Below are 16,504 nucleotides of genomic sequence, written 5' to 3'. Positions count from 1 at the left end.
CAAATTTTTTCAGGCTCGTAACTTTTGATGACAAAGACTAAATTTGATGAAACTTATATATTTAAAATCAGCATGAAAATATGATTCTTTTGATGTATATTTTAGCATCAAAATTCTGTTTTTTAGAGTTTCGTTTACTGTTGAGCCGGGTCGCTCCTAACTACAGTTCGTTACCACGAACTGTTTGATTTCTCTTTGAGCGTCCCGGTCGTTTATTATATTCCCTGTGTCCCGGTCGTCATTTATGTCCTGGTGTCCCGGTCTGTAATTTATCTTTGAGTGTCCCGGTCGTCATTTATATCTCCCGGTCGTTATTTGTGTCCCAGTGTCCCAGTCTGTAATTTCTCTTTGAGTGTCCCGGCCGTCATTTATATTCCCTGTGTCCCAGCTTTTAGTTTTCTTTTTCTCCTTTATTTTTCAGTTTTTTTCCTTTTTTTAGTTTTTTTTCTCTTCAGTTTTTGGTTTTTATTAGTTTTTTTATTAGTTTTTAGTTTTTTTTCTATTTAGTTTTTTTTTGTAGTTTTTACCTTTTTTTGTAGTTTTTACCTTTTTTTTAGTTTTTTTAGTTTTTTTTTTCTTTTTTAGCTTTTTTAGTTTTTTTTTAGTATTTTCTCTTTAGTTTTTTTCTTATTTTGTATTAATGCTAAAGCCAAGGTTCGAACATGGAACCTCTCGGACCTAGAACCTGGAACATAACGCTTTACCAACTCAGCTACTTCGGCTTGAATACATTCATTTTGAGCAGCTTCTTCGGCTGTTGCCATTGTAGGTTCTTCAGTCATTTTACAATTAGAAATTTCTCTTTCAACGATCTTCTTACAATTAAAAATTTGTCTTTGAACGATTTTCTTAAATACCTGTGTCCTGGTCGTCATTTATATTCCCTGTGTCCCGGTCGTCATTTGTGTCCGGGTATCCCAGTCTGTAATTTCTCTTTGAGTGTCCCGGTCGTCATTTATATTCCCTCTGTCCCGGTCGTCATTTGTGTCCCGGTCTGTAATTTCTCTTTGAGTGTTTGTTTTTTAGTTTTTTTTTTTAGTTTTTTCCTTTTTTCTTTTTTCAGTTTTCTTTTTCTTCTTTATTTTTCAGCGTCACTATGAAATACATATTGCCGAACCTTTGTTTTTTAACTAAAATCTGGTAGGCATTGATGACCTTATCCAAGTCAAAATCCCAAACCCAATCATCATCGCTATCATTTTCAGTTTTGACTCTCGCTGTCCAGGTGGATTTTCATCTAACTGTGCGGTTTTGCGTTCTTTAGCCGCAAGCCTGTTTTTTTTTCCGTTCTTGTGATTCCTCGGCACGCTTTCTTTTCTTACTTTCTCTATCAGCCGCAAGCCTTTTTTCTTGCTGTTCTTGTGATGTGCTTCCTCGGGTGTTGCCATTGTTGGTTCTTCAGTCATTTTACAATTAAACATTTTTCCGTGAACGAATGTCTTAAATACCTTTTATGACCTCATCGTCATAATGACGACATGACGACCTGATGACATGACGTCAATCGACACACAGACACACAGACAACTTATTTATATATATATAGATATGACGTCAAATGCAAACCCACAAACAAACATGCATATATACTTTTGGTATAGATATAACTTATTTTTATATAGTTTTTTCTTTTCTTAGTTTTTTTCTTTTTTACTTTTTCTTTTTTTTGGTTTCTTCTTTTTATTGATTTGTTTTCTTCAATTTGTCAATATTCATTCTAAGATTGACACTTGGAAAAATCTTTACGTGCCAAGCATGCTAAAGCTCCAACAATTTATAACAAACCTCTAAATTTTGGGTATCTGTTTTAAGGTTTTCGAATTACTTTAATCTATCGTCAAAATATATTGAAATGTTTGTGCAATTCCCAGTTTTTTTTTAGTTTTTTACCTTTTTTATTTTTTTTTATTTTTTTAACGTTTTTCCTTGTTAGGGTTTTTCTTTTTTTCTTTTTGTTTTATTTCTTTTAGTTTTTTCTTTTTAGTTTTTTTTTAGATTTTTACCATTTTTCTTTTTCAGTTTTCTTTTTCTTCTTTATTTTCCAGCGTCACTATGAAATACATATCACCGAACCTTTGTTTTTTTAACTAAAATCTGGTAGGCATTGATGACCTTATCCAAGTCAAAATCCCAACCCAATCATCATCGCTATCATTTTCAGTTTTGATACGTTTTGACTCTCGCTGTCCAGGTGGATTTTCATCTAACTGCGCGGTTTTGCGTTCTTTAGCCGCAAGCCTTTTGGCATTAACCCTTTGAGCAGATTCCTCGGCTGTTTCTTCTGCCATTGTAGGATTTATACTAAAATTTCTCTCTTCCTCGGCTGTTTCTTCTGTCATTTTAAGATCTATACTAAAAATTCCTCTTTACGTGCCAAGCTTGCTGAAGCTCAACAATTTTTAATAAACCTCAAAATTTTAAGTATCTGTCTTAAGGTTTTCGAATTACTTTAATCTATTGTCAAAATATTTCGAAATATTTTTGCAATTCCCAGTTTTTACATTTTAGTTTGTTTTCTTTTTCTTCTTTATTTTTCAGACGTCATATGTCTGGCGTAACAGACATTGTGTAACAGACATAACACACAAACAACTTATTTATATATATATATATATATATATATATATATATATATATATATATATATATAGATATTAATTATATTATTTGATAATTATTTTATAATATATTTAATAATATACATTTAATAATGTACATTATTTATTTATTATTTAATAATTATTTTTTTATTTGCTATATTTTACTATTTACTTTTTTAATTTACTTTTATTTTATTTATTTTAATTTACTACATTACTATTTACTAATTCACTTTTTAATATTATATTTATTTATTTACTTATTTAATAATATATAATAATTATAATGAGGTTATTTAATAGATTATTTAATAGAAGCTGCTCTCTATTTGTTTATTTTTCGTAGAGATTTGTAGAAAACTTTTTAAATAAAACAGACCCTGTGAGCTCACCAGCGTTGTTGATGTTTGACTGAATTTCTGAGAAAGACACTTGAGACACAAGAAAAATATTATAATATCCAAAGAAATAAAATTGGTTGTACAAACGTAGTTTTTGCTGTGCATTATCCGATAAAATTGTCAATATTTCGTAAATTTGGTTCTCTTTTTTTTTTAGATCTGCAGAAGGGTATACTTTTTTGGAACATTCGATAAAATGTCTGTGCAACATGCTTCAGAAATCCAAATAAAGTACAAATTTCCAAGCCAATACCTCACACAAGTGATGTTGGAACGCGTTTTTTTTTCTTACAAATTTTCTCAAAACTTTAATGGAAACGGCTTTAAATACTCACTGTCCAAAGTTGTATTTTCTTGCATTACGTCTTAGGACATATGAGAGTAGATGAGGAGTCCATTCTTGGTAGAAACAGAAACTTCACTTAGAACTGACGTAAAATGTGCTGAAAAATTCTCAGGAAAGCCGAAAAACAGTATACTAATTTTGATGAAAATGGCATATTAAACTCCGAAAAGCTTGTTTTTATGTTAATAAATTAAAACGAAAAGCCATAATATAATGCAAAATTCTACAGTCGTTTGGACAAAGCTAGACTTTTTTCTTGCTGTTAAGGCAACTTCAAATATTTTTTTCATTTTCTCTGAGGACGGCTTAGTGACGGTCTCTGCTGAAATATCTTTTTCTTCTTTTCAATTTGTTTACTGACTAAAAACCACTCTTGTAACCACTCGTTTTGTTAAAGAAGGGTCTTCATAGTGTCAACTAGGGTCTGACCAATATATTGGTGGGCCGATATTATTAGCTCGATATGAGGGGTGAGTGTCATTATCGGATATCGGGAAGAAATATTGATTATCGGCTGATATTTGCTTTTTGTAAGCAACTCGTCCAGAAGATGGCACCAGATTTCCTTAGATAATCTTTGCATCTCCAAACCGTGGAGGCGGAGCCACCAGCTAAGTGGAGACCATGGCGGAGAGAGCAGAAAAGGTAAAGAAAATCAAATTTTGTATATGGCCTAATTTTTGGAATCCATAGTGAATTCTTGAGGGTGTTCTTAAGCACGTAATAGATCAGGGAGGAACATGTGAGGGTGAATATGGGCAGATAATGGAGAATTTAAATTCTAGGTAAGGTTTTTCTCCAGAAGAGAATTTATCTACAAATTATATCGTACAAGTGCGATACTGATATATTGGTATCAGACCCCAAAAATCCATATCGGTCAGGCCCTAGTGTTAACCACAGTGAAACCCGTTTTTAAATGCCGTGGATGCCGGCAATAGAGGCGGAAGTCCAGACCTTCTAAATTGAATGATTAAATTAATCATTCAATTCCATGGCATTCAAAAAAATTATTGCATAGATTTTTCTTCATTGCAGTTTGGTCAGACTTATTTTATGATTTCATTTTATTTTAATATTTTTTTGTTCAGGTGTATCCGAGCAACACCGGGAGGAAGACATGCAGTAGTCATAGCGGTCGTCAAGAGAAGGTAAGAATGCCACCGTGAAATTCTTGGAAGTGTTTCCTAATTCATGATTAATTTTGGGATCTTGGCAAATGTTGGAATTTGTTTTATGAAGGATTTTCTTAGATCCTTCGGATATTGGTGTCGTTTCTTGGATGGTCTTAACCTGACAGGATAGTTTCTGAGAGCTACTAATTCTTCGACACTAAAATTATTGTAAGACAGTTTTATGTGATATAAAGTGCTAGTATCGGTTATTAAAATTCAGTCGCGGCATTATGGAAAATAGGGCTTCTATAATTTCGTTTATTCTCTTTCTAATTCACTTTTTACCGATTTTTATCCTCACCCTAAAATATGTGCCCTCTCCTCCCATATACATTCTAACTACTGTGCCCGATGACAGTGCTATTGGCATTTGTTTTCATAAAGTTGTTGAACACATAGACAATGTTGGTTCAAACCTTGCCTCATTCCAAGTTCGGAGAGCTCACAAAATGACGGTTAGCTGGAAACTATGGCTCTGGGGCCTTCGAACTGATCTCAGATGGAAAGCACCTTCTACCTGTTCCTTGCCTATGCGCTAGTTTGCTTGCTACAAAAATTAATATACCACATTTTATGTCCATTTTTACATCATGGCACGTTTCTTCATTGTTATTTAGCTCACAGAGTATTTTCAGCTCCAACTGCTGGCCTGGGACTACCTAATTCATGAAAGAACTCTTTAAGTTCTCACTATGCGGAAGAACTTATTTTATATTTGTGTGTGCCGACGCGGAAGACCTACAAGGGAATCCCAAGTTACTATCTTTGGTCCTTAGAGACAAAACTTTGTTCTTTCTCGAGATAGTAAACTTTAGACACAATTACTCTTCCTCTTTAAATGAAAAATGAAGAACATATTTTCTTGATTTTCCTTGTTATGGGTGGTATCACTTATTGAAGTGCAAAAAACATAAAAATGAAAGCACTTTGTGCCCTTGGCTCCATTTTAGGTCCATTCAGATTTGAAAAATTGACTTTTCTATGATTTTTATATTTTTTTATTTCACAACTATTCAGCTTTTTTCATTGTGTAAATTCTCGCCTTTGTTGCTACACTGAATCGTAAAAGGAAACAAGCGGAATCTTTTCTTATATACAAACAAGCCCATCTAAACTGTTGTAACACCCACTTTATGTACGTCTGATCGTCGAGCAGTACATAATCAGTAGGGTAGTAGCACAGCTTAGATACAATTGATTGGTATCTAAGCTGTGGGTAGTAGGCTATAACCGTTATGTTTAGTCGGGCTATTGAAAAAGTATAGGCTAGTGGAAATATGTAAAAATTAATTAATGCAAGTTACAATTTTTGAATCTGAAAAAGATACAGAATTTATTTATATGTCAATAGTTAATTAAGGGAATAAGCGTAACAGAATAGGATATACTAATTGATCTCTCTAATAGATACTTTTGTAGGTAAGTCAACTAACTAATACATTGGAGTGTTTAATCTTGAGTAATCTTAGTGTTAAGCTTAAGCTTAAGTTATGTAATGTTAAGTTAAGTTAAGTTAAGTTAGTTAAGTTATGTTAAGTTAAGTAATGTTAAGCTTAGTGTTAAGTTTTAGCTTAGATTCATGACAGTGTTTATCTTTTGTTGTAGCTATCAGGACAGTTACAATTTTCCATGGTGATTTGTTTTTTTGCTCATTTTCTGCTGTTTTCACACTTTCCTTGTTCTCAAATTTGGTACCCACTAAGCGTAAAACTACATAGCCGCCCCCCGCGTATGGAGACATCTTTCATTACATGTTGAGTTCCTGGGTTTTCCTAATTTTTGAAGATCTGTATGCTTGAACAAGTTGAACTTGTTAATGTCTTTTCTGCTTTAAGGGAATAACAGATTGGGCAGCAGGAACCCTTGCTGTTGAAAATTCTATGCCGAATATTCGCTTTGTATTCCTGATGCTTGAGCAGTGTCTCGCGCCTCCTGGCATCGTTTAGTGGGTTCAATCGAAGTCTAAGAACGTTTCCACTTTTTCAAACCCTAACTTCGTCCTCTAATCATTCCTTTATTCACATGAGCAGATATTTTGATTGTTTATGTCTGTTTTATGAATTCTTTGGACTTTATATTTGAATTGTGCAACTCTAATTATATAAAAACCGTATTTAAAAAAAAAATTACACGTTAACCTTACTTATAGTCATGCTTGAGTCTGAGTCATAGGCACGATGGGGGGTTCAGCTTTGAATTTTGATAAAACCGAATATCGCCAGGGTAAATTAAGCTAAGGTTTGGAGTCAGATTCAGGGACACATTTCTTATTAGAGGCTCTGTGTTTGGATCGGGTTCGATAGAAATAGACAAACTTTGTCTGTGGTTATCCTGATATTACTGTATTATACGTAAAACGGTCCATTATCTTAATTTTTTAAAATTAAAATACGCTTGAAAATTCGGTCATTTTGTTTCAATGGTTCATTTGCTAGCCATAAAGTAGCCTGCTATTTGTAACACAACTTATATTATTTAATATTTAGTTAGGGAGTAGGCTCTTCAGCTGAAGACATTCGTTTGGCCCTTTCAGTCAAAGCCACAAGTAGAGTTGGTAGCGGTGTGAACCAACGTCAAAGTTGAAGTAATTCAGCAAAAATGAGTTTCGAGCGAAATAGGTTTGATCAAACAGTTCGTGGTAATGAACTGTATTAAGGAGCGACCCGGCTCAATAGTAACCGAAACTCTAAAAATGTATTTTATTGTTTTAAAAAGTAGAGCTGAGAGAAAGAGTCAAACTTTAGCGTAAAGAGCCAGACATTGAGGAGGAGTCAGCCCCTTTTATATACGGAATAATTTCTGTTCGTTTTAAGTTTTAACGTCGCTCCTTACTTGCAGTTTAAAAAACTTGTTTTTTATTATTTAATTTATATTTTAAAAACCGCATCTTCTAAGTTCGAAATCATCTCTTAATGGGAGTCTAACAACATTAAAAAAAATAATAAATAATAAGTTTCCAAGGACTTGACTTCATACCAGGTGCGTACGTAGACTCGACTAATTTTACCAGGCCGATACGCTAAACCCGTGTTTTGCCGTCCTAACAATATCGTTCGCTAATAATTGTGTTTTCACGAGCTAATAAAAATTTTTACTCAACATTTTTGGAGAAATTCTCTAACAAACCCTTCGAAGTCATTAATAGAAATTGTTGGATAATTTGAAGATTAATATTCAAAAACTTATCATGCTGCAAAGCAGGATGGATAGTTTGTACGCTGTAAACATTTATAGATAATCCATGACTAGTACTCATTCTTTCAATTAGCAACAGGTTTTTTTGTTTTCTTACAAATATCCCCAGGAGGCTAGCCTAGTAAGCTATGTTCAGTTTTTTCCATAGTTAATATTTTGTTGAAATTCTCTCCCAATTAAAACGTTTCTGAGAGTTGTTAGCTAATATTGTTACTTAACTTTTGGACGGTGAAAACGTTTTTCGAGAATGAAACCACTCTATTGTCTCCGCCACAGAAATGATACTATTTGATGGAATTTTGCCTGCTACTGTAGATGTATCCATAAAAACTTACATTTAAGTATTAGTTAAGTAGGATTGCTTTTCTTCGTTGTTTTTAGCCGACATTTACGATCAACGTAAAATCTTAACTTCATCCCTAAATACCCGTTCTGGATACCCGATTCTTGTGTAATTGTAAATAAATATGTCTTATATCAGCTATATTTCTAACAACTAATCTTAAATCTAAAGCCAAGGATTTTTCAGTTGGTAATTTCTTGGAATCAGGGACGAATCTATTGTTTCTGGCCACATCTTTTCCAACAATTTTTCAGTTTTTTTTTTATTTTCTTTATTTGTTTCTTCCATAAGTAGCATTTACTCCGTAAGTAATCTTTACGTCCGTAAGTGGGTAAACGCTAGGTATAACTGCCGTGACTTTAGCATCTATTCCAAGGCTCTATTAAGACCATATCGGAGATGATTTAACCCCCATTTCCCATCAAAAACAACGATTATATTCAAAAATGTCTCTCTTTTCATTTGAATTGCTAGAAAGGGCCCATTTTTTTATTCATAAAAAGAAAAAAAGAATCTTGTGAACCATCACATCTCCAAAATCTCAAATCTGGTCAAGCATACTCTTAGGTTTCTACAAATCTCCTGCAACTAAAACTTAAATTTTTAAATTGTAATTATGTATACCATTCCTTTTTTTTTATGTATATAATATTACATTCCTACTCAAAATTAGTTTTGGGCGATATTAGATATCGATATATCGCATCATATTATCAATATCGATTATCGAAACCTAAATATCGATATCGAAAACGCTATTCTTCCGGCTTTTTCTGGAATATACTGGTGAACGTCCAGCAGAAATTATCCAACATAGAAAATTATTTCGCAAGTGACCGTGAAGAAGAATAATGTATTCAATCCACTGACTCATATATGCCGATACACAGCATGCTCAGCTGTATCCATAAGTTGACAAAGGCCGGTTCTTAAACTATGTTTAGTGTGGATGGACTCTCAAATGTTGCTGAGAACCACCAAAGCCATGGCTACATAAAATATCTTCTAAGCTTATAGGTATTGCTGAGATCACACTCCAGGTCAGGTCGCGATCTTGCTCAGTCATGATTGCCGCATACCTAAATTCACGTTTCTAGAAATTGTGTATTACGTATTGGGATTGGGTCTTACTGGAATCTGTATCAACATATGCAATTGCTGTCACAGTCCCTGTTATTTAGCGACTACAGAATCAAGCCAGCTTGGGGGGAGCATATGACAGAGTTTCGGTAGTCAATTCCAAGCAAGTTTCGTCAGCAGCTGCATCTATCATGGCTCTCCGGATTTTCAGTAGGGAGTCTTTAGTTCCAAGAATAATTGATCCACTTAAGTTGTGGAAGTCTTGTAATATGGGTCTCATAAATACCATCATAAGATGGTATGGTATTGTCATAAGATGGTATTGTCATAAAATTAGTGTCCATGCCCCCCACCAATGTCCTTTCTGAAAGTGGATTCCAAGCCTGATCAGTTAATCAAATAGTTCGTGGTAACAAACTGTAAGTAAGGGGAAACTCGGCCCATTAACAACCGAAACTCTAAAACACGGAATTTTGGTAATAATAGATACATCAAACGAATTGGCGTTTTATGCCGGTTCCAGATATATATAATTCGTCAAATTTCGTATACCCATTAAAAGCAACGAGCCCGAAAAAATTTGTATGAAAATTTATATAGAAATTGTTTTTAGACGGAGTGGAAACGCCCCTAAAAAAATCAAATAAAAATTTGATTAAGATTAATAAAAATTACAGCATCAGATTTAGTATATCAGAATACCATACTGCAAGAGTTTCTTCTAGTTTTTCTAGTTTTTTTTGCCAGGGTGATCATATTAAACCAATGGTCATACAAGATCGGGAGAGGGCTTGCTCAAGCGGAAATTACAATTCTAGCTGCCCCATTTTGTGAACAAAACGATCCGAGGGCAACTAGATCTCCTGCCCTCCCACGCTCCTTTTTTCCCAAAGTTTTCCGATCAAAATTTTGAGATAGCAATTTGGATCAGTATAGTTGAAACGTCAAATAATCATGCCTCTGGGGATGACACAGCGCTACAAGTTTTCGGGGGAAGGGTTGTAAGTTATGAAATTTTTTGATTGTTTACATATAGTATTTGTTATTGGGAATTTAACAGCCATTCTGAGGAGCGGGTGATTTTTCTGCGGGGGGAATTATTTCCAAGGGGAGGGAGACTTTTCATGAGGAGAGATGTTTCTGGGGATGAACTTTTAAGGGAAAACTATACACGGGAGAATTTACCAGAATTCTTATACGAAAATCATTTTATTTGACATACTTTCTCTTTGCTAATTCAATTTTGTATTTAAAGGTATCACAGGGAAATGGCCCAGGTAAAATTTTCGAAGGAGTTAAAGTTGTCTGGGGATATTTTCGTGGGGGTGGCAATTTTCTACAGAGGAAATTCTCCATGGAGGAGTTTTACACGAAAGAAACCTTCCATTGTAGACATTGGGTGGGGAAAAATTCCAAGAAAAGTTTTGCACGGTGGGAGGATTTCTGGCATAATTTTAAAAAGCATTAAAAATCAAACGAAAAACAATTCTTTTTTTAAACGAAAGTAGGTTATAACAATTTTCCTAGCTGAATTGCCGCATGAAGTTTTTTTTTATGGGGAATTTTCAGCAGGGATGGAATTGTCTGGGGTAAGGGAGATCTCACGCAGGAGACAGTTTCCAAGGAAAAATTTTATTGGGTAGGTTTTACATGGAGAGAAAAAGTGGATCTTCCAGCGTAATTTGATAAACGGTTAGAAATTAAATCAAAAAAAACTTTTTGAAACCTTCCATTGTATACATTGGGTGGGGAAAATCTCCTAGAAAAGTTGTCCACGGTGGGAGGATTTCTGGCATAATTTTAAAAAGTATTAAAAATTAAACGAAAAACAAGTCTTTTTTCAAACGAAAGTAGGTTATAACAATTTTCCTGGCGGAATTGCCGCAAGAAGTTTTTTTTTATGGGGAATTTTCAGCAGGGATGAAATTGTCCGGGGTAAGGGGGCTCTTACGCAGGAAACAGTTTCGAAGGAAAAATTTTCTTGGGTAGGTTTTACTTGGAGATAAAAAGTGGATCTTCCAGCGTTATTTGATAAACGGTTAGAAATTAAATCATAAAACTTTTTGAAACCTTCAATTGTAGACATTGGATGGGGAAAATTTCCAAGAAAAGTTGTCCACGGTGGGAGAATTTTATTAAAAATTAAAAGAAAAATAAATCTTTTTTTTCAAACGAAAGTAGGTTAAAACAATTTTCCAGGCGGAATTGCCACAAGAAATTTTTTATGGGGAATTTTCAGCAGAGATGGAAATCTCTGGGGGAAGGAGGATCTTACGCAGGAGACAGTTTCAAAGGAAAAATTTTCTTGGGTAGGTTTTACATGGAGAGAAAAGGTGAATCTTCCAGCGCTATTTGATAAACGATTAGAAGTTAAATCAATTTTTTTTGTCAACTAAAAGTAAGGAGTAACATTAAAACGAACAGAACACCGTATATGAGGGTGGATTCTCCTCCTTAATACCTCGCTATTCACGCGAATTTTAATTTTTTGTCCGAGTTATTTAAGAATAACCCTTGAAAATAAGCGCCGTTTAATCAGAGTCAAGAGATTTCAAAAATACAAAAAGAAACTTTCGCACGAAGAGGGAGACCTTGAGGAGGGGTTACACCCCCCCTTATATATATGGGAAAATGTATGTTCTTTTAAGTTCTAATGTTCCTTACTTTCAGTTGAAAAAAGTAACGATTTTTTTTTTATTCAATCAAGTGCTGAAAAGCTGAACCAATTCTTAGGGGGAATATTGATATGTTGCTGATCTGAATAGCCGAAAATAGCCAGTAGCTATTTTTCTTCATCCCAAGCCCAAGTAATTCCAAATCATGGTTTTTGCAATGTTCCTTCATGTAATGGAAGTTTATTTGTTTTATTAAAAGTTTTGGGAAAAGGTGCAAAATAATCTTTTATTGTTAATTTTGTTTTTGAATTTCGCCAAACCCAAAAGTTAATCTGAGCAAACAAATTGATCAGAAATATCAAAATTGATAAATCGATTATTGAATATCGTTAGTAAAAATATCGAAATATATATATATATATATATATATATATATATATATATATATATATATATATATATATATATATATATATATATATATATATATATATATATATATATATAGTTATATATATATATATATATATATAGTTATATATATATATAGTTATATATATATATATAGTTATATATATATATATATATATATATATATATATATATATATATAGTATATATATATATATATATATATATATATATATATATATATATATATATATATATATATATATATATATATCTTCTATATATATAAAAATAAGTTGTCTGTCTGTGGATGTGTGGATGGATCAGGTGACGTCACCTGAAAAAACTGGATCAGGTGACGTCAAAACTGAAAAAACTAAAAAAAGGCAAAAACTACAAAAAAAACTAAAAACTAATAAAAAAAATAAAAAAGCTAAAAAACTATAAAGGTAAAAACCAATAAAAAACTAAAAAAAAAACTGAAAAAACTAAAAAAAGGCAAAAACTACAAAAAAAACTAAAAACTAATAAAAAAAGTAAAAAAGCTAAAAAACTAAAAAAACTAAAAAAACTAAAAAAACTAAAAAAAGGTAAAAAACTAAAAAAAAATAAAAAATAAAAAAAAACTAAAAAAAAGGAAAAAACTGAAAAATAAGCTAAAATAAAGGTAAAAACCAATAAAAAACTAAAAAGAAAAAAAGGAAAAAACTAATAAATGACGACACTCAAAGAGAAAGCGACCAGGACAAAAGGAATGTTCGATTAGCAATCAACAAAGCACCGGGACACAGGGAGTATAAATGACGACCAGGACATAAGTAAAAAAAAAAACTATCTATATATATAAAAATAAGTTGTCAAACTAAAAAAAGGCAAAAACTACAAAAAAAACTAAAAACTAATAAAAAAGCTAAAAAACTAAAAAAACTAAAAAAAAGGCAAAAACTACAAAAAAAAACTAAAAACTAATAAAAAAAATAAAAAAGCTAAAAAACTAAAAAAACTAAAAAAACTAAAAAAAGGTAAAAAACTAAAAAAACTAAAAACTAAAAAAAACTAAAAAAAAGGAAAAAACTGAAAAATAAGCTAAAATAAAGGTAAAAACCAATAAAAAACTAAAAAAAAACTATAAAAACTAAAAAAAGGCAAAAACTACAAAAAAACTAAAAAGGAAAAAACTAATAAATGACGACACTCAAAGAGAAAGCGACCAGGACAAAAGGAATGTTCGATGAGCAATCAACAAAGCACCGGGACACAGGGAGTATAAATGACGACCAGGACATAAGTAAAAAAAAAAAACTATCTATATATATAAAAATAAGTTGTCAAACTAAAAAAAGGCAAAAACTACAAAAAAAAACTAAAAACTAATAAAAAAGCTAAAAAACTAAAAAAACTAAAAAAAAGGCAAAAACTACAAAAAAAACTAAAAACTAATAAAAAAAATAAAAAAGCTAAAAAACTAAAAAAACTAAAAAAACTAAAAAAAGGTAAAAAACTAAAAAAACTAAAAACTAAAAAAAAACTAAAAAAAAGGAAAAAACTGAAAAATAAGCTAAAATAAAGGTAAAAACCAATAAAAAACTAAAAAAAAACTGAAAAAACTAAAAAAAGGCAAAAACTACAAAAAAACTAAAAACTAATAAAAAAAGTAAAAAAGCTAAAAAACTAAAAAAACTAAAAAAACTAAAAAAACTAAAAAAACTAAAAAAAGGTAAAAAACTAAAAAAAATAAAAAATAAAAAAAAAACTAAAAAAAAGGAAAAAACTGAAAAATAAGCTAACATAAAGGTAAAAACCAATAAAAAACTAAAAAGAAAAAAAGGAAAAAACTAAAAAAAAATTTCATCTAAAAAACTAAAAAAAACTAAAAAAGGTAAAAACTAAAAGAACTAAAAAAGAAAAAAATAAATGACGACACTCAAAGAGAAAGCGACCAGGACAAAAGGAATGTTCGATTAGCAATCAACAAAGCACCGGGACATAGGGAGTATAAATGACGACCAGGACATAAGTAAAAAAAAAAATTAACAAAACTAAAAAGAAGGTAAAAACTACAAAAAAACTAAAAAGAAAAAAAACTAAAAACTAATAAAAAAACTAAAAAATCTAAAAATCTAAATAAACTAAAAAAGAAAAAGAAAGGAAAAAAATAAAGGAGAAAAACAAAACTAAAAAACGAATGTATATACAGACCGGTACACCGGGATACAAATGACGACCGGGACACAGGGAATATAAATGACGACCGGGACACAGGGACACAACTACAACGGGGACACCGGGGGAAACAGGGGGATATAAATGACGACCGGGACAAAAAAACTAAAAAGAAAAAAAACTAAAAACTAATAAAAAAACTAAAAAATCTAAAAATCTAAATAAGCTAAAAAAGAAAAAAAAAGGAAAAAAATAAAGGAGAAAAACAAAACTAAAAAACGAATGTATATACAGACCGGGACACCGGGATACAAATGACGACCGGGACACAGGGAATATAAATGACGACCGGGACACAGGGACACAACTACAACGGGGACACCGGAGGAAACAGGGGGATGTAAATGACGACCGGGACACCGGGACAGGGAATGGTCGATTAGCAATCACCATCAACAAAGCTCAAGGGCAATCATTAGAATCATGAGGTATAGATCTGAATACAGATTGTTTTCCCATGGACCATTATATGTTGCATGTTCAAGAGTCGGTAAACCTGACAATCTATTTATATGCAAAGACAATGGGACAGCAAAGAATGTTGTATATTCGCAAGTTTTACGTAGTTAAAACCATATATATATATATCTATCTATATTCACAGGTGGGACATAGGGACACAACTACAATGGCGCGTAACTATTATGGCGCGTAACGACTTACGCGCGCGGGGGGGCTTGGGGGGGGGCGCGAAGCGCCCCCACCAACTAGGTGTTGGGGTGGCGCGAAGCGCCACCCCAACAGCTAGTATATATATATATATATAGTTATATATATATATGTATATATATATATATATATATATATATATATATATATATATATATATATATATATATATATATATTGCCCCAAACCACTCAAAGCCCCATATTTGCTATGATTATTATAGTAATTTGGTAACAATAATTGCTCAAAATTTGCTTTTTTGTGGAAGTTTTTTTTTCAATTTTAGACTGCGATCCAGTGCTGTCGCATGTTCGTATGCTTTGCTTTGTTAAAAAAAAATCTAGGCCTTGATTTTTTTTTCTTTGCTCCTAAGAGAATTGGAAAAGGATAAACTATACACTTTTTCTTTCGAATTCTAAATTATAAGACGCATTTCTCCAGAGGGGGGATATAATACCATCAAAGATTTCAATGAAAATGGAACTAAAATTGGAATAGGAAAATGTTTTGTGTAATAACTAGATAGAGGGTTTTAAGTTGGCAGATAAGTCTTTAATCGGCTTTCTATGTGGAACTGCTGTGCTTTGAGAACTAAAAATATTCTAATTGCTTATATAGTCGGTGATTGATGTCATTTTGTTGGGAGTATTTAGTGTGAGGAAGCCTTTTGCTGGACAATAAGTAACTACTATAAAACAGACTCTCTATTTAGGTATTTGTTAATTATTCAGAACACACAAGTCCTTGTTCTGAACGTAAGATCTAAGAAAACCGGTTTCATAGCCACAAAGACAAGTGACGGGTGGCAGAATGCCACCAGTCACTTAATAATTGTCACTTAATTATGGCTGAATGCCACCCGTGGACTTAATAACTTGGGCTATGAGTTTGCAAATTAGGGGTGGGATAAAAAGTATTCGGACAGTGTGAAGTTAAAAAACAATTCTTGCTTCATAATATGCAGATTAATTGTAGCTAACACATTTGTATGCAGACCCGCTATACTTTACCCCCACTCCCTTATGTGCAAATGTATAACATCTGTTTGGGAAAAACTTGGTCTGTATGGGAGCTAAAGCCCATGATCGTCTTTTTTATATTTGGAATTACTGGGCTTTATTTCACCATTGTGGGTTGAACCCCCCGTGGTTGCCCTCTCTTTTTGCTTCATTCCCTAAAAATGTTTTTTTTTTTGGATATAAAAATTTATGAAATTCGACTTTATAAAACTTGCTCATAAAATTCTATTATCCTCTGCTCTTTCACCTACTTAAAACAACTTATGTTGATGTGTAGGTCAAATTTTCACTTTCGTGGTTTTTATCGAACTTTTTGCCTCATTTCATTCTCATTCGATAGGAAATAACTCTGCGAATTCCGAACAAAAATCACTGTTTTTTCACTCTTTTACGTAGTAATGATGGAAAACCCTTTAACGAAATAAAA

The 16,504-nt window shown here is 32.2% G+C and overlaps 1 protein-coding gene across 2 annotated transcripts in view; it reads left to right on the top strand.

Annotated features, from left to right (window-relative positions):
- LOC136027157 (high affinity cAMP-specific and IBMX-insensitive 3',5'-cyclic phosphodiesterase 8A-like) overlaps window positions 1-16,504 on the top strand; it is a 241,469-nt gene that overhangs the window by 124,126 nt on the left and 100,839 nt on the right. For both annotated transcript variants that reach the window (XM_065704156.1, XM_065704146.1), the window contains exon 6: window positions 4,439-4,498. In XM_065704156.1, coding sequence (XP_065560228.1) covers window positions 4,439-4,498 — 60 coding nt within the window. The remainder of the gene's footprint in view (window positions 1-4,438; window positions 4,499-16,504) is intronic.

This window comes from Artemia franciscana, chromosome 1, assembly GCF_032884065.1.
Source record: "Artemia franciscana chromosome 1, ASM3288406v1, whole genome shotgun sequence".
NCBI lineage: Eukaryota > Metazoa > Arthropoda > Branchiopoda > Anostraca > Artemiidae > Artemia > Artemia franciscana.
Note: the sequence above shows the minus strand (reverse complement) of the source record. Positions and strands in the feature narration are given on the sequence as shown.